This window comes from Lethenteron reissneri, chromosome 8, assembly GCF_015708825.2.
Source record: "Lethenteron reissneri isolate LAM-NWPU_2019-01 chromosome 8, ASM1570882v1, whole genome shotgun sequence".
In the NCBI taxonomy this organism is placed as follows: domain Eukaryota; kingdom Metazoa; phylum Chordata; class Hyperoartia; order Petromyzontiformes; family Petromyzontidae; genus Lethenteron; species Lethenteron reissneri.
In genome coordinates this window covers 7,714,486-7,732,924 of record NC_083786.1, presented here as the reverse complement: position 1 = coordinate 7,732,924, position 18,439 = coordinate 7,714,486, and the positions used below count along the sequence as shown (strand labels likewise).

At 54.9% G+C, this 18,439-nt stretch overlaps 2 protein-coding genes across 2 annotated transcripts; both read right to left on the bottom strand.

Annotated features, from left to right (window-relative positions):
• Positions 1-3,094: 3,094 nt before the first annotated feature.
• LOC133362842 (uncharacterized) lies at positions 3,095-5,681 on the bottom strand. The gene is made up of 2 exons (XM_061581787.1): positions 4,668-5,681; positions 3,095-3,235 (listed from the first exon to the last, which is right to left on the bottom strand). The coding sequence occupies exons 1-2, from the start codon at positions 5,506-5,508 to the stop codon at positions 3,201-3,203; spliced, it is 876 nt and encodes a 291-aa protein (XP_061437771.1). The 5' UTR covers positions 5,509-5,681; the 3' UTR covers positions 3,095-3,200.
• A 4,739-nt stretch (positions 5,682-10,420) lies between these two features.
• On the bottom strand, positions 10,421-15,624 carry LOC133361762 (neuronal PAS domain-containing protein 4-like; the record flags this gene model as incomplete). The annotated part of the gene is made up of 6 exons (XM_061580763.1): positions 15,534-15,624; positions 14,055-14,208; positions 12,689-12,855; positions 11,674-11,813; positions 11,079-11,175; positions 10,421-10,542 (listed from the first exon to the last, which is right to left on the bottom strand). Coding segments are annotated over exons 2-6 (669 nt in total), but the record flags the coding sequence as incomplete, so codon positions are not given.
• Positions 15,625-18,439: the final 2,815 nt, after the last annotated feature.

Genomic DNA, 18,439 nt, shown 5'->3' with positions numbered 1-18,439 from the left:
TGTCTCCCCATTGGCCATGTTTACACACCGCACCAGGTACTCATTTGAGGCCGAGTCCACCTAGGGGAGTCTCAGGACCGGTTCAGAATAATCGTCACCGGTTGCTGGTGGCCGTGAGCGGGAACACGAATTCGGATGGCCGGCTTCGTCGGCTCAGCGCGCTGACCACTCGACTATCGCTGCTAAAACAACGCACCCCACACATCAGAGGTCGCAACCGGGTACCCGATACCCGTACCCTACCCGATACCCGGCTACCCGTACCCGACCGGGTATGGGTACCCGTTTGCGACCCTGGTGCGGCCGGGTACGGGTAGGCCGTGAGTCACTGGTGAGTAACTGTTTGTCACTCATTTCCCAACGTCTTGTCTCTTCTCACAATTCAAGTTCCTAGAATCAACCCACCCGCGCCTGTAACATGGCTTCATCCCAGACGTCGCAATCAGGTACCCGATACCCGTACCCGACCCGTACCCAGCCGGGCACGGGTAGGGTACTGGTACGGCCGGGTACGGGTACCCGTTTGCGACCCTGGTGTGGCCGGGTACGGGTACGGGTAAGGAATCAAAACCCGTTTGCGACCTCTGCCACACACACACACACCAGAGATGTGCATAAGACACACACACACACACGGATACCGTCTTCTCTTCAAAGTTAGGCAGCCACGCGGTGAACGCTCAACGTGGCTGGACAAGTACCAACACGAATCCGTACCTCGACAATAAACAACACAACCGACAATGTACAATGGTGATCCGCTTATCGATACCTAACTGATTTGTAATGCAACCCTCTTTGTTTTCAACAGTTGATTGAGTACGGTACTATACTGCATTGTGAAAGTGCCGGCCGACAGAGGGGAGAGTGAAGAGGGGATGTTAACGCGTTTATGCGATTGGGATCGGTGGCAGAGACGTGTTTGAGGCTTTTCAATCGCGTTATGTTGATCTGTAAATATTCTCCCTTTTATATGAAAACAAACTCAAAACGTGGGGTCAATGACAAGGGCCATTGACACATCGCCTACTTTATACAGGGGACTCCTTCTCTACTTACGAACATTCGACTTGCGAACTTTCAGAGATGCGAACGAACCTGATCTATATATCCAGTTGCCTGTTCAGATCGAGAGTCGTAAGTTCAACCGCCGCGCAATATATGGCGGTGGTGGCATCGACATCTGTAGAATGTGAAGAACCAGTGGCATCTACATCTACACAACGTGAAGAACCAGTGGCATCTACATCTGCAGAACGTGAAGAACCAGTGGCATCTACATCTGTAGAACGTGAAGAACCAGTGGCATCTACATCTGCAGAACGTGAAGAACTAGTGGCATCTACATCTACACAACGTGAAGAACCAGCGGCATCTACATCTGCAGAACGTGAAGAACCAGTGGCATCTACATCTGTAGAACGTGAAGAACCAGTGGCATCTATATCTGCAGAACGTGACTAACCAGTGGCATCTACATCTGCAGAACGTGAAGAACCAGTGGCATCTACAGAACATGAAGAACCAGTGACATCTGCAGAACGCAAAGAACCAGTGGTATCTACAGAACGTGAAGAACCAGTGGCATCTACATGAGATTATACAACTTCTAAAGCCATTCCCAGTGTTTAGTGTACACGCCGTATAACAAGTTTGGAATCGACAGGAGTAAAGTTGGACTTACGAACAAATCGACTTACGAACAGACCTCTGGAACCTAACTCGTGCGTAAGTAGATGAGTCCCTGTACATATATAAAACATATACACACATTCCTTTTAAGGCCAATGTGTTATTGACAAGCGTGTTGACTATCTGTTCTTCAGTCTGCGTGCCACGTCCAACGCAGCAGCGTCAATAACAGCAGCAGTGAAACATTCCCCGCTGTGTGAGTGGGGGGCGTCTGTGCGGCGACTCCTCGCTTAACGCGTGGCCGCGTTCACACTCCGTGTCGTTCGCTACAGAGGCGGTTCTTCCATTCAGGAACACGTGCCGCACAGCGCGGAACGCGCACCGTTATAACACGGAGCACGAACCGTTACAACACACACCTTCGTTATAACGCGTACCGTTACAACGCGGAAACACACCGTTACAACACACGCCGATATAACGCGGCTTCTAAGCAGTCCGTGGTACCTCGCCACACATAATCGTCACCGGATTATTCACGTGGACATCAGTTTAGTTTCCGCTCAGCGCGGGCACTTTTTAGGAACGCATCTACCGCACTAGCGCATTAAAGTGAGGGGCTTGCCGCAGTTACACGGATCACCCTCGTGTACGTGTGTGTGTGCAGCCGTGTGTGTGTGTACAGCCGTGTGAGTGTGTGCAGCCGTGTGTGTGTACAGCCGTGTGTGTGTGTGTGCAGCCGTGTGTGTGTGTGTGTGCAGCCGTGTGTGTGTGTGTGCAACCGTGTGTGCAACCGTGTGTGTGTACAACCGTGTGTGTGTACAACCGTGTGTGTGTGTACAACCGTGTGTGTGTGCAACCGTGTGTGTGTGTGCAACCGTGTGTGTGTGTGTGTACAACCGTGTGTGTGTGTGTACAACCGTGTGTGTGTGCAACCGTGTGTGTGTGTATACAACCGTGTGTGTGTACAACCGTGTGTGTGTGTGTACAACCGTGTGTGTGTACAACCGTGTGTGTGTGTGCAACCGTGTGTGTGTGTGTACAACCGTGTGTGTGTACAGCCGTGTGTGTGTGTGTACAACCGTGTGTGTGTGTGTGTGTGCAACCGTGTGTGTGTGTGTACAACCGTGTGTGTGTGTGTGTACAACCGTGTGTGTGTACAACCGTGTGTGTGTGTACACAACCGCACGATTAACAACACAACTGCGCTGCTGAAAAAGCGCAGAGGGGGGTGGGTGGGGGTGGTGGGGGGTGTTGGGGGTGTTGGGGGGGGTGGTGGGGGGGATGGTGGGGGGTGGTGGGGGTTAGTGGTGGGGGGTGGTGGGAGTGGTGGGGATGGTGGGGGGGATGGTGGGGGGTGTTGGGGGTGGTGGGGGATGGTGGGGGTATGGTGGGGGGGATGGTGGGGGGGGATGGGGGGGGATGGTGGGGGGATGGTGGGGGGAGGGTGTTGTGGGGACAAGGGTCTGACGCCAGTGAGACGGTGTCAAGCCGTTGTTGTTTGTTGTCCGCCGACTCTTGCGCGATGACAATATGCCATACGATGCGTGTAAGTCACAGACTTATGTTCACGTGCAGAAGAGGCTGCTCCCTCCTCGCCCATCTGCAAGGAGAGAACGCGAGTGTGGTGTGAGCTGAGGTTGCGGCGAGCGAGTGGATTATCCCCGTAGCTGTCAACCCCTTATCAGTGCTTCCTACTGATCACAGACCCATTCAGACCCTACTGGTCACCGCGTGCCCCTTTAAATCTCAACGTTCATCCTACAAAGCCCCATCATAAGGGAGAAACACAAACAGACAAAACAAGTTTTTTTCTGCCCGTATTGAAACGGCTGTACGCCGGTGTAGGACTGACAACTCAATTTCCCTGGACAAGATTACGGGGTAAACCGCATGGGTTGACAAGCTCGTGAGCGCCGCGTAACACGCGATTCAAATGCATCGACTGTGTTGTGTTTGCATCGCCTACGGGGAGTTTTATGTTGTTTTAGGTTTGGCCGCCACGTTAATGGTCTAGCCAAATCTGTGTCGTCAACGGCCTCCACCACCCGACACGTTTTCTTGAAAGAGCAAGGTCATTAAACTAAACATTTTTATTTGACCAGGTAAGGCCCCACTGAGCGAGGTGGCTTTTTTTCAGAAGTGACCTGGCCACAAATGATAGCTCGACGAAGTGGCTTATCGCGTGGAAATGTATAGCAGCCAAATACTCTAAACGCGTGAACGTTCATTCTAAATGTGGAGGGAATAACCGTCATCGACATCACAAGACCCGGAGAAAACCCCACGGGGAGAGAGAGAGAGAGACACTCAAACTCCAAATATATTTTAGGAGTCAGTCAGGGTCGGAATCGGACCCACGACCTCCTGCATAGCAGGCGAGGAAGTCAACATCTCCTAGTCACTGTGATGATGATGATGATGAGAGAGAGACACGCAAACTCCAAATATATAACAGGCGTCACTCAGGGTCGGGATCGAACCCACGACCTCCTGCATACCAGGCGAGGTAGTCAACATCTCCTAGCCACCGTGATGATGATGAGAGAGAGAGTGACACCGCAAACTCCACATATACAGCAGGCGTCACTCAGGGTCGGGATCGAACCCACGACCTCCTGCATACCAGGAGAGGTAGTCCACATCTCCTAGCCACTTTTATGATGATGAGAGAGAGAGAGACACCGCAAACTCCACATATACAGCAGGCGTCACTCAGGGTCGGGATCGAACCCACGACCTCCTGCATACCAGGCGAGGTAGTCAACATCTCCTAGCCACCGTGATGAGGATGAGAGAGAGAGAGACACCGCAAACTGCACACATACAGCAGGCGTCACTCAGGGTCGGGATCGAACCCACGACCTCCTGCATACCAGGCGAGGTAGTCAACATCTCCTAGCCACTGTGATGATGATGAGAGAGAGAGAGACACCGCAAACTGCACGCATACAGCAGGCGTCACTCAGGGTCGGGATCGAACCCACGACCTCCTGCATACCAGGCGAGGTAGTTAATATCTGGGTGTTGCCCACCTGGGTGTGCGCCGCAAACGACGTCGGGCGCGTTGAGTTGATGCAACTCGCTCGGGGGCCCCTCGGGGTCTCCGCCCCAGCCTGCAAAGAGCTCCTCCAGAGTCTCGAACAGCGCCTGCAGCTCCTCGGCCGCCCGGCCACCATCCTCCGCCAGGTCCACCGAGACCTCGCCACCCACGGCCTGCCGGCACAATCCGCGGGACCTCTTCTCTCGCTCTGCCTCGTCCACCTCCTCCTCCACCACCACTTCTTCGTCGTCTTGGGCCTCCTCCTCCTCGTCGCTCATGGCCTCCTGCAGAATCCTCTCGATGGTGTTCTCCTGGAGGAGGTTGGCGGTGGTGGTGATGGTGGACGATCCTTCTCCGTCCGAAGGCGGTGGTGTCCACTCGCTGACGCCAGGAGTCCACGCGTCGCCTCTCCAGTTGGAGTGATCGAGCGACGGAGACCACGACGACGATGAAGATGACGACGACGACGATGAAGATGATGACGACGATGAAGATGATGACGACGTGCCCGTCCTGCACCCTTCGAAGCTCTCGGCCATCCGGCTGATCTGCTCGAATATGACGTTGATGCGCTCCTTCTCGCCGGGCATGTAGACCACGCGGCGGTGCTGGTCGTGGTTGTGCCGGTGGTAGTGGTGGTTGTGGTTGTGGTGGTTGTGGTGGTGGTTGTGGTGGTGGCTGTGGCCGAGTTTGATCTCCGAGGCCGTGGCGAGGACACGCGGCCACTCCTCGTCCTCGAACGCGGCGGCCGTGCCGGGAATCCAACTCGGCTCTCGGTCCGCGGGGCTCTCGGGCGTGGGAGGGAGGACGTCGTAGACGAAGTCGTTGGTCATCGACGACGATGATGATAACAACGACGATGACGACGATGATGATGACAATGGACGGCTCTTCGCGTCGGACTCTCCGTACACATCGGCGAGACAAGAGGAGGAGGTGGAGGTGGAGGAGGAGGTGGTCGTGGCGTCGGTTGTCGGAGGAGCCGGGGGGGAGCCGGCACCGAAGAATTGTGGGAGTCGTCCCCCGGGGGTGTAGGGGGGCGTGCAGAGAGGGGAGACGTCGCCCGCTGGCGGAGCGGGCGACGTCACCCCCAGCTGCAGCAGCTCCACTTGCTGATGCTGATGCTGCTTGGAAGAATCTTGCTGCTGATGATGATGCTGATGATGATGTTGATGCTGCTTGGAAGAATCTTGCTGCTGATGATGATGCTGATGCTGCTTGGAAGAATCTTGCTGCTGCTGATGATCCTGATGATGATGCTGCTCGGAAGAATCGTGCTGCTGCTGCTGCTGCTGATGATCATGATGATGATGCTGATGCTGCTGCAGTCTCGCCCGCTTCGCCCCCAACACGAACTCTTCATCATCTGGCTGCTGGTGATCGCGCTCCGCCCCACGTTTCGTGGCAGCCATCATGCACGACCACTGCACAAATTGCTCATGATGATGTTGGTCCTGATGCTGCTGCTGATGTTGCTGCTGATGATGTTGCTGCTGCTGATGATGTCGGTCCTGATGATGCTGCTGATGATGCTGCTGATGATGATGCTTTTGCTGCTGCTGATGTTGGTCCTGATGTTGCTGTTGCTGCTGATGATGCTGCTGTTGGTACGGATGCTGCTGCTGATGTTGGTGCTGATGATGCTGTTGTTGCTGCTGCTGCTGGTTGTCCTGACTACGGAGTTCAATTGAGCAACCGACACTTGCTTCATGGCGATCGTCGTCATGGCAGCGAGGATGAAGGTATTGATGGTGATGTCGATGACGTTGCTTTGTCGAGTCCGCGAGTTGCAGCGGGGTTGGATCTGCGAGGCGACTTGGAGTTGACGTTGGAGGGGCTGGGAGGGGACGGGGGGCTGGGAGGGGAGGGGGGGCTGGGAGGGGAGGGGCCGATCGCCCGCTCGCATCACCCTCCGCCAAAGCCCTCCGCTCATGCAGCTGCTGGATCATGAACTTGGCCTCGGCATCGCTACAATAAGCAGGCACACGCACGCGCACGTTGGCATCCGATTAGCACGGTCGGCCACGTGCGGTGCGAAAGAAGTTCCACGTACATACACGCACGTCGTTTGGGGGAGCGGTGGCGCAGTGGTTAGCGCGCTGCGCTACAAACCCGGCGACCCCGAGCGTTCGATCCCCGCTCACGACGACAACAACAACAATGACAACAACAACAACAACGACAACAACACCGGTGGCGACTATCTAAACCAGTTCCCGGGAAACCCTCGTAGCTGGAATCAGCCTTAAAATGCTCGCCTGGAACGGTGTTGTAAATTTCAGCACCTAAGGGAGACAAAGGCGGCCGGGCCGGGGCGTGGCGCTGGCCACAGCCACCCACCGCGCCGCGTGCCCTGCTGCCCCCCCCTCCCGCGCACCCCGACGGTGCCACTCGCCAACAGCGACTTGCCCCAGGAGCCCACTGAGGCTACACGGGTGGGTGCAGAGGTCGGTGAGTGGGTGGGTGGCAAGGTTGGTGAGTGGGTGGCAAGGTTGGTGAGTGGGTGGCAAGGTTGGTGAGTGGGTGGGTGGCAAGGTTGGTGAGTGGGTGGGTGGTAAGGTTTGCTGAGTGGGTGGGTGGTAAAGTTTGGTGAGTGGGTGGGTGGTAAGGTTGGTGAGTGAGTGGGTGGTAAGGTTGGTGAGTGGGTGGGAAGGTTTGGTGAGTGGGTGGGTGGGTGGCAAGGTTTGGTGAGTGGGTGGGTGGTAAGGTTGGTGAGTGGGTGGGAAGTTTTGGTGAGTGGGTGGGTGGTAAGGTTGGTGAGTGAGTGGGTGGTAAGGTTGGTGAGTGAGTGGGTGACAAGGTTGGTGAATGGGTGGGTGGCAAGGTTAGTGAATGGGTGGGTGGCAAGGTTGGTGAGTAGGTGGGTGGTAAAGTTGGTGAGTAGGTTGGTGAGTGGGTGGAAAAGTTGGTGAGTGGGTGGTAAGGTTTAGTGAGCGTGTCCGTGTGTGTCTCTGTGCGTGAGCATTCTCCCTTTCCGTACGCCTGCCGAAGTGGATGCAGAGCCACAACCCTTACTAGTTGGCCGTGTCGGGTGGCGGCAGGTTTAACGACACATTTATATATTCAGGCGATCCAACGTTTTCCATTGGTGCATCGGGATGCGGTCTTGGGGTGGTTACGTGAGCGTCCGTGAGCTAAGGGCCGGGCGGCTATACGAGGGGGACGAGGGGGGCGGGGTGGGGGGGGGGGGCTAGGGCCACGGGGTGTCGCCCCCTTTGCCCTTTGAGATGATCTCCCCCGGGAGGCTTCACCTGAGCACGCGGTTGCAGCACTGGACGAGCGGCAGCTGCTCGCTGAGTCTCGCGCCGGACACCAGCACCCAGCACCAGCCGCCCTGCAGCGTCTGCAGCCTCAGCACGACCTCCAGCGGGCGGCCAGCGGCCTCGCCTCGCACTGCGCGGGGGGCAAGGGGGTGGTGGTGGTGGTGGTGAAGGGTGGGGTGGGGGAGCAAGAGGGAGCAGGAGGGGAGCGGGTGGGACGGGAGGAGAGAGGGAGGCCACGTGATTAGACGGGAGATGAAGTCGACGAAGTGTGACGATGATAAGAATTAACGGCAGGTCGCAGCGCTGCACCACGGCCGCACGGTGTCCGCTCCTCGCTCTCGTATAGGGAGAGAGAGAGGGGACGACTCAGCGAGAGAGAGAGAGACAGAGGGGACGACTCAGAGAGAGAGAGGACGACTCAGAGAGAGAGAGAGAGGACGACTCAGAGAGAGAGAGGACGACTCAGAGAGAGAGAGGACGACTCAGAGAGAGAGAGGACGACTCAGAGAGAGAGAGAGGACGACTTAAAGAGGGAGAGAGAGAGGACGACTTAAAGAGGGAGAGAGAGAGGACGACTCAGAGAGGGAGAGAGAGAGGACTCAGACAGAGAGAGAGGACGACTCAGAGAGAGAGAGAGAGAGAGGACGACTCAGAGAGAGAGAGAGGACGACTCAAGAGAGAGAGAGGACGACTCAGAGAGAGAGAGAGGACGACGCAGAGAGAGAGGACGACGCAGAGAAAGGACGACTCAGAGAGAGAGGACGACTCAGAGAGACAGGACGACTCAGAGAGACAGGACGACTCAGAGAGAGAGAGGACGACTCGGAGGAGGCGCCAGGAGGAAGAGCCACAGACGAGGAGTGGGAAGGCAGCAGCAGCCACGCAGCGGTGAGGAGCCAGCGCACGCATAACAACTGCTCCAGCTCTGCGGTTCTCTCTGTATATGGCCCCACGGTGGCTAGGAGATGTTAACTACCTCGCCTGGTATACAGGAGGTCATGGGTTCGAGCCCGGGACTCTGACGCCTGCTGCTGTATATTTGGAGTTTGCGTGTCTCTCTCTCCCCGTGGTCGCGTGGATGCGTCTCCCGCATCCCACCACCCCCCCCCCCCCACTCCACGTTTACAAATCGACATCGTGCCGCCGTTTCGACGACTCGGCTGCCGCGACACAAACTCCTCGAGGCCGCGATCACGAGGCCACGACCACGAGGGCCACTTCGTTGGGCCACCATCCGTGGCTTCTGGGACAAAATTTCAACAACAACAAAAACATATTTTTCGATTTTGCCTTTGCTCGGCTCAGCGGGCTTCACTGGGGCAGCAAATCGACGTTCCGAGTCGCGGGCTGCTCGGGGGCTCACCGCAGCGCGCGTGCTCAGCGGACGCCCTCGCGAGGTCGAGGGGGTGGACGAGGCTGTACCACGAGAGGCCGCGCAGCGCCGCCGCTTCGTGGCCCAGGTGGTAGACCACGCTGCGACGGGGAGACAACGACAACAACGACGACGACGATGAAGAAGACAATAAAAAACACCACCGCCAGTCAACAACAAAAAACGCGTGATCGGACAAAGGCACGTCGAGAGATGAGTCCATCAGTACCGCCAGTCATGAATCCATCGGTAAGTTTTTGTTTGTTTAAAGTAAAGGACCCGCACTTTTTAAAAAAATTTCTCCCGAGACAAACTGACTCACTCACCAAACATCCCCACCCGCTCACTGAGCTTCTCACCAACTTTACCACCCACCCAATAACCTTGCCACCCGCTCACCAGCCTTCCCACGCACTCACCAAACATCCAACCCATTTTCTTGGTTCTTTCGGTAAAGTCACGTAGAATGGAAATAATAAAATAAAAAAAATTAAACATAATATTATGTTATTATATTATGTTATTATTTTATTATATACTTTTATTATGTTTTATTTTTATTATTTTATTATTTCCATTCTACGTGACTTTACCGAAAGAACCAAAACGATGAATCCCTGCAGTCACGAAAGCTTCAAATCCAAATCCAACCCATTCACCAACCTCCCGGCTCACCCCCCCGTGACACCGAGAGATGAACTTGAACATTGCGCGCCGTTTAAACGACGCCGACACTCCGACTGGAACGATGTTGCTGCTTTTAGCGCCGATCTCCGACATTCTCGTCAATTTGCCGAATCGGAATCGTGATTAATCCTGGATAAATCCGATGAGCTACGAAGCTCTTTGACATGGGCTACACACGGGGGGGCACGGGCTGCACACGGGGGGGGGGGGTGAGTGAGGGTACCTGTCCGACAGCTGCTGGAAGCGCATGTCCAGCGAGTGGAGCGACTGGAACGAGAGGTCCCAGCCGGCCGAGGCGGCCTCCATCTCCCTCCCGGGGCCGGGCTGCCACACCGCGGTGCAGAACGCGGCGAGGACGGGGGGCCCGCCCCCCCACCACTCCGAGTCGCAGGGCCCCCCCCCACCGGGCTCCCCTACACCTACACCTCCTCCTCCGTGCCGCCGGAGGTAGCGGCCGCGCACCAGGATGGGCCGGCTGGCTCCCAGCCCCGGGCGCCGCATGGAGCGCGCGGTGTTCATGCGGCACACGAAGGACACCTCGGCACCTGGTGGTGTCACGGTGGGGGGGGGGGGGGGGGGGGTGAGGTTGGTGAGTGGGTGGGTGGGATGTTTGGTGAGTGGGTGGGAAGGTTGGTGAGTGGGTGGGAAGGTTGGTGAGTGAATGGAAAGGTTGGTGAGTGAGTGAGTGCGTGGTAAGGTTGGTGAGTGAATGGAAATATTGGTGAGTGAGTGAGTGCGTGGTAAGGTTGGTGAATGGGTGGGAAGGTTGGTGAGTGAATGGAAAGGTTGGTGAGTGAGTGAGTGGGAAGGTTGGTGAGTGAGTGAGTGAGTGGGAATGTTGGTGAGTGGGTGGGAAGGTTGGTGAGTGAATGGAAAGGTTGGTGAGTGAGTGAGTGGGAAGCTTGGTGAGTGAGTGGGTGGGTGGGATGTTTGGTGAGTGGGTGGGAAGGTTGGTGAATGAGTACGTGGGAAGGTTGGTGAGTGAATGGAAAGGTTGGTGAGTGAGTGAGCGCGTGGTAAGGTCGGTGAGTGGGTGGGATGAGTGCGGGGTTGAGGAGGTGGTCACCTCGTGCGCGGTGGCTCTGCGCGGTGGGGCCCTGCAGCGAGAGGCGAACCTCCTCGTGGTCGCTGGACTCCACGACGTCGTAGATGCTGTCCCCCTGCGAGAGCAGCTCCACCTGGCGGCACGAGCAGAAGGTAACGCATCAGCACCACCACCACCACCACACTCGCCACCACTGTCAGAATTACTTCCATCACCACCGCCATCATCACCACCGCGCTCACCACGCTGGCCACCATCAACATCCTCATCATCATCACTACCATCAACATCATCACTACCATCAACATCCTCATCACTACCATCAACATCCTCATCATCACTACCATCAACATCCTCCTCATCATCAACATCCTCATCAGCATCACTACCATCATCATCACTACCATCAACATCATCATCACTACCATCAACATCCTCATCATCACTACCACCCACATCGTCATCATCATCACTACCATCACCACCTCTGCCAGAAACACCACCACGACCACCACACTCACCATCACTGTCATCACCACCACCACGCTCACCACCACCACACTCACCACCACGCTCACCACCACGCTCACCACCACACTCACCACCCCCCCCCCCCCCCGCGGGCACTCACCACGCTGTGGCCCAGGTGCTCGCTCACGCAGTCGGCCACGTGCACGATCTTCCCGTGCACCGTGAGCAGCAGCAGGAACCCGGGCAGCGCTGAGGCGGGGTCGGCGAGGATGGGGTCCCAGTGGCCCCCCTCTGCGACTCCTACAGACAGAGGCACAGCGAGGACAGGGGGGGGGGGTCAGATAATTGATCACGTGACGCGGTTTCTTTTTTTGTGTCGATTTCTATTCGCTTCGTTGTTCATAATTTTGTTGTTTTCTGTTGTTGTTGATGTTTGTGTGACCCAGGCGACTCTTGCAATCGCGACTCGCTCTCCGGGGTTACGCGACATGAACTCGAGGCAGTGGCACGGGCACAGACACAGACGTCAGCAGCAGCAGGAGGAGGAGGAGGTAGGATGAGCATCATCCGGACTGACGCGCAGAGACAAACACCGACACACAAAATCCGCCCGTTTGACCTCAACGGGCTCTTGGGGCAAGTGCTGTTAGCGACACCTATGAAGTGCCGACACGACACACGAGGGGGTGGGTGGCCAACACCACGCCCGGCCGCCTTTGTCTCCCCAGTGGTGATGTTTACACACCGCACCAGGTACTCATTTTGAGGCTGAGTCGACCTAGGGCGTGGCCCAGGACCGGTTCAGATAATCGGCACTGGGTGTTGGCCGTGAGTGGGAATCGAACTCGGGGTCGTAGCGCAGTGCGCTGACCGCTACGCTACCACGCACACACAGACACACACATCGCACGCACGCGCACAAACATACACGCGCACACGCACATACACACGCACACCACACACACGCGCACACACACATACACACACACGCACACCACACACACGCGCACAAACACACACACGCACACCACACACACGCGCACATACACACACATGCACACACACGCGCATACGCACACGCACGCACGCCACACACACACACACCACACACACACGCACACCACACACACCACACGCACAACACACACACACCACACGCACACGCGCGCGCTCACCTGTGCCGAGCGTGCGTGCGGCGCGCGCGCGCACGCACGTGAGCGCCATGACGTGCAGGTGCGAGAGGCGCGCGCGCTCTCCGCGCGCCACGGGGAGGAGGTCCCGCAGCGCGCGCAGCTCCGCGCCGAGGAGCGCGCGGCGCGCCTTGGACGCTCCCTTCGTCGACCTGCGCACAAAGGCAAAAGGGTTGAGCGCTCGGATAGCCTCGGCACGCTGTCGGGGCAAGTGCCGTTTAACGAGCGCGATAAACCTGCGAAGGTCCGGCAGCGGTACGCGACGGGCCGGTGTGGCGACCACCACGCTCGGCCGCCTTTGTCTTCCCATTGTTGATGGGCTTTGTTTGTTTTACTATACAGCGCACGGGGTACTAATTTAAGGCTGAGTCGACCTAGGGGAAGCCCAGAACTGGTTTAGCATTCGTTAGTGGTTTGGGCCGTGAGCGGGAATTGAACTCGGGTCGCAAGCTTCGCGCTAACCACTGACCTACAAAGACAAAGGCCCCCCGTATAGCCTCAATAGACTGTCGGGGCAAGTGCTGTTAGCGAGCAGCACCTATGAAGACCGGCACGGCACACGAGGGGGTGGGTGGCCAGCAATCACACCCACGCGCGCATTCACACATCCGTCCACTCACACTCGCACACGCGCACTCATCCACTAGCCGATTTGGATGATGCATAACAACCCAGGCGAAAACTTGGCAAAACCCTCTCCTGAACATGAGTCATGAGCCTCGGTGAGGCTTTCTTGGGTAATCAAGCAGAATAATAATCACATCAATAATTCTCATCAAACCTCCCTTTCCCCGCTATTCCCTTTTCACTCTTGCTGCTGTTCATCGTCTTGAGATGCGGGATTACGACGTCTTCATAAATCCGGAGAGTATTGTATTGTCACAGCGTCACCGCGATCACCATCATCACAATCATCATCACCGTGATCATCATCACCATCATCACCACGGTCATCATCACTATCATCATCACTATAATCACATGGCATCATCCACATAATCATCATCACATGGCATCATCACTATCATCATCACTATCATCATCACTATGGTGATAATTATCGTCACCATCATCACCATCATCGCCATGGTCGTCATCATCATCACCATCACCACCATCATCACCACCATCATCACCACCATCATCATCACCATCATCACCATAATCACCACCATCATCACAACCATCATCACCACCACCATCATCGCCATGGTCGTCATCATCATCACCATCATCACCACCATCACCACTATCACCATCACCACCACCATCATCACCACCATCATCACCATCATCACCACCATCATCACCATCACCACCATCATCGCCATCACGTGACGCGCGCACCCACCGGAATGGCTTCCGTGGCCGGTGGCTGGCTGCTGAGTGGGTCCTGCTTACAGGGACCCCTCCTGTGGGCGACGGGGTCTTCTCTCCATCAGCGCAGCCCCCAAGCTCACGAGGGGACCTCTCCCCTCCGTGGAGCTCCATCATCTCCCAGTCACCTGGAGAACAACGCGCACACGCCGCTAACTCTACTGCTGGATGGATCGTTAACAAGGCAGGACACACATTTTTCGATTTAAAGCTTTCGTGACTGCAGGGATTCATCTTCTTGGTTCTTTCGATAAAGTCACGTAGCCGAAACGTCGTGAGAATTATTTTATTATGTTTTATTTGTATTACTTTATTATTTCCATTCTACGTGACTTTACCGAAAGAACCAAGAAGATGAATCCCTGCAGTCACGAAAGAAGCTTTAAATCGAAATGTTTTAGTTGCTCTCTATTTCATTCATTTATATCGTCGATTGCGTGAAGGTTTGGGGGGAGCTAAGCATCATGCGGATCTCAGCCACGGACATTGACAGCCACCACAGAGCCAACGCTTCGGGAGGGCGAAAAAAAGGTAGGCACGGCGAGACGCGATGCATGAAGCTGCCTGCACGCGTCCAGTGCAAAGGGGAGTGCGATTGAGCGATCCACTGCTGGATGAAGGCCTCTCAAAAGCCGCCACTCGCCGTCCGTGTCACGATCCTGGCGATGCAAGGATTGACCCAAGCCCCCAACCACCCGCAACTGATTTCAGATTTAATCGCTCCATCTCCCATCGATGGTTTAGGTCCTCTCTCGAACGCGCTCAATTCCATGCGGCTGCAGCTCTGTTGTTGTTGTTGTTGTGGTTAGCCACAGTCCATCATCCATTCTAAACACGACCACATGTACGCTTGTCTTCAGGGTGTTGAATGATCTCAGTTCATCGGCGAATGTTCCCCAAATGCACGGGCTCCTCTTTCCGTCACTCAAATGGGATGCCAAACAGTCGTCTCAACAACAACAATAATTATGACATTTAAAAATATATATACTATATTTTTCCAAGTTTGGGTGGAGAGAGAGTGAATTGAGTTCCATAAGCACAATCATTGGATGCAACTGGGAGGAGTATCCAATGCAAAGTTGGTGGGAAATGACAAAGACTAACATTGCACATGGCCTATCACTGTCCACAGACTCAATTGCACATATACTATCATTGCCCATACACTATCAGTCCATATACTCACATTGCCCATGGACTATCATTGCCCGTGGACTATGATTGCCCATGGACTATGATTGCCCATAGACCCACATTGACCAGACTGACATTGCCCGTAGATTGACATTGCCCACAGACCCATAAGATCTTGAGTAAATATCATGGAAACGGGGTGATTGAAAACAAGACAATGATGAGAAATGACATGGCCGGCACACACAGAAAGAGAGAGATGGAGAAAAATAGGCAATTCATCAAGACATTCATTCTATAATCTACACCCACTTACCGTGAGAGCGGCAGATGGCGCGCGCGCGCGCACGTGCCGAGATGATCGCTCCCTCCCACCGCTGCAGTCCGCGTTCAGCCACCACCACCACCACGACCACCACCACCACGACCACCACCACGAGAGGGGGGGGGGGGGGCACGGACTCCCTCCTCGCGCTCTCTGCAGCGCGGTGCGCGCAGAGCGCGGATTTTATGAAGCTCCGCCAAGGAGCCAGGGGACCAGCCCATTGGCTGTCGCAAATCGTGAAGAGCACGCGGCCCCCCGGCTCCTCCTCCTCCTACTCCTCCAACGACGCCGCAGCAGCAGCAGCAGCATCGATAACGCTACGGCGATGGTGAGGATGATTGTAATGAAGAAGGGGCATTGCTCGAAACGCGTACCTGTCAATCCATTATCAGTGCTGCCTAGCTTAATATTACAGAACCATTCAGACCTTATTGGTCACCCGTGCCCCTCCCTTATACATCTCAACGTTCATCCTATACAACGTCGCATCACAAGGGAGAAACACAAACAAATAGACACATTATATTTGTTGTAGCCCGTATTGAAACGGCTGCACGCCGTGTGGAACTGACAACTCAATTTCCCTGGACAAAAATACGGGATGAATCGTACGGGTTGACACGGTATGGAAACGTCGAGTTTGTTGCTAATTGTGCTCGTGCATCACTGCCAACGCAACAGCGGAAACATCACCACATTGTTTGTTGAATGGCATTGCGGTGATGTCAGTTCGCCCGACAAATCATGCCGAACGATGTCTTTGCTGTTTAGCGGAATGTTTTCTTTGCGTCGATATTATGAGTGGTCTGCGCCAGGCCACCCGAGTTCGATTCCCGGGCCTCGGCTAACGTCAGTGGCTGGCCTCATCTGAAGCGGTCCTGACGTGGGAAGGATTTCATCCGGCAGTGGATTTAAAAGGCTGTCAATGCATTATTGGAAACGTGGATAAGACGTTTATATTTGTATATTGGATTAACCAAACACATCTTTTCGGGGTTATTTAAAGTCCTTAACACAGGGGGACCCAGACTCACACACAGAGACCCATAAACTCATCACACAGAGACCCATAGACTCATCACACGGAGACCCATAGACTCACACAGAGACCCATAGACTCACAGATACCCATAGACTCACACAGAGACCCATAGACTCACCACACAGAGACCCATAGACTCATCACACAGAGACCCTTAGACTCATCACACAGAGACCCATAGACTCACACAGAGACCCATGGACTCACCACTGACCCATAGACTCACCACACAGAGACCCATAGACTCACCACACAGAGGCCCACAGACTCATCACACAGCGACCCATAGACTCATACAGAGACCCATAGACTCACCAGTGAACCATAGACTCACCACAGAAATACCCATAAACTCACACAGACTCATAGACTCACACAGAGACCAAAGACTCACCACACAGATACCCATAGACTCACTACACAGAGACCCATAAACTCACCACATAGAGACCCATAGACTCACACAGAGATCCATAGACTCCTCACACAGAAACCCCATAGACTCACCACACAGAGAACGGTAGGTTCACAGATATTCATAGACTCACACAGAGACACATCGACTCGCTCACACGGAAGACCCACATAGACTGGGCGGTGACGTGGCCGAGCGATGCGAGAGGTTCGCGGTTCGAACCGAGCGTCCGCCCTGATCAACACTGCGTTGCGTATTCACGGTAAACACACCCCGACGCGCCGCCTGCATCGCGGTGGACGTTAAAGATCCAGTTGGGTCTTTCGCGCAAGAGTAGGCCATTGTGTGTCGGCGGTCAATGATCCAAAATTGGCCAAATTTGAAGCAACTCCGCAAATTAATCAACGAGGAATACACACGCTCAGCAGCAGCTATTATCGTCCCCCCCACCCCCCTACTGCTGCGAACACGTGGCAGGACCCTAAAGGGGATGAACACGCGAGTCATGAGACTCGATGGAGCCTTATCCGGGAGACAAGCGATATCGTGCTGTTCCACCTGAAGACGGAAGCTTATGTTGCCTCCGAAACGTCGTGATTATTATTTGATTTTAATTTTACTTTTATTAATTTTAAATTTTTACCTACGTGACTTTACCGAAAAGACCTAAGAATATGAATCATTGCAGTCACGAAAGCTTCAAGTCTAGAAATAATGTATGGATTTAAAAAAAGAACAAAAAATATATAATTCGCCCAAAAACCATCATCAATGTAGCCGGGCCCTTGTGATGGGTGAACCTCGACCCTCAAACGAGGCTCTCCCGGGAAAAAAACAACGGCCATCCGCATCGTATTGTTGTTGTTCTAAGCTAACGTTTCGGGTAATGGCCCTTTCTGCTCTAACGTGTTGTGGGTTCGGGTCACGAGGTCGCTCCCTCATCCGTCCACACGTCACTCCCCTCCCTCCCACGCGCGCGCACCTCCACACTGCCCCTGACGTCACGCAATGCTATTTTTAGCCACGGGGGCTATTTTTAGCATCGGAGTGCGGCGGGTGTGGGGGTCTAGGGGGGTTTGGGGGAGGCGCGGGGGGGTGCAGCGGTTCGCACGCCGAGGACACGAACCGCGTGTCCCGAGTTCGATTCCCGCTCACGGCCAACATCACAGCAGTGACGATTGACCTGAACCGGCGCTGTGGCTCCCCTAGGTCGACTCAGCCTCAACTGAGTGCCTGGTGCGGTGTGCAAAACATCGCCACTGGGAAGACAAAGGCGGGCGGCTGTGGTGCTGGCCACCCACCCACCACCTCGTGTGCTAATTATGTTTTGATTTGAGATTAAATATAATTGATGAATTCTTCAAAGATTACACTTGTAATCTTAAAAAAAACCGTCCTGAATTACTTTCAAAAATAGAATTAATGCACGGACGCACACAT

Excerpts from the sequence above, each read along its gene's own strand:
- LOC133362842 (XM_061581787.1), bottom strand. The coding sequence starts at position 5,508 with ATGACCAACGACTTCGTCTACGACGTCCTCCCTCCCACGCCCGAGAGC. Across the intron at positions 3,236-4,667 it reads CGTTTGCGGCGCACACCCAG|ATGGGCGAGGAGGGAGCAGC; the intron begins GTGGGCAACACC and ends CTCTCCTTGCAG.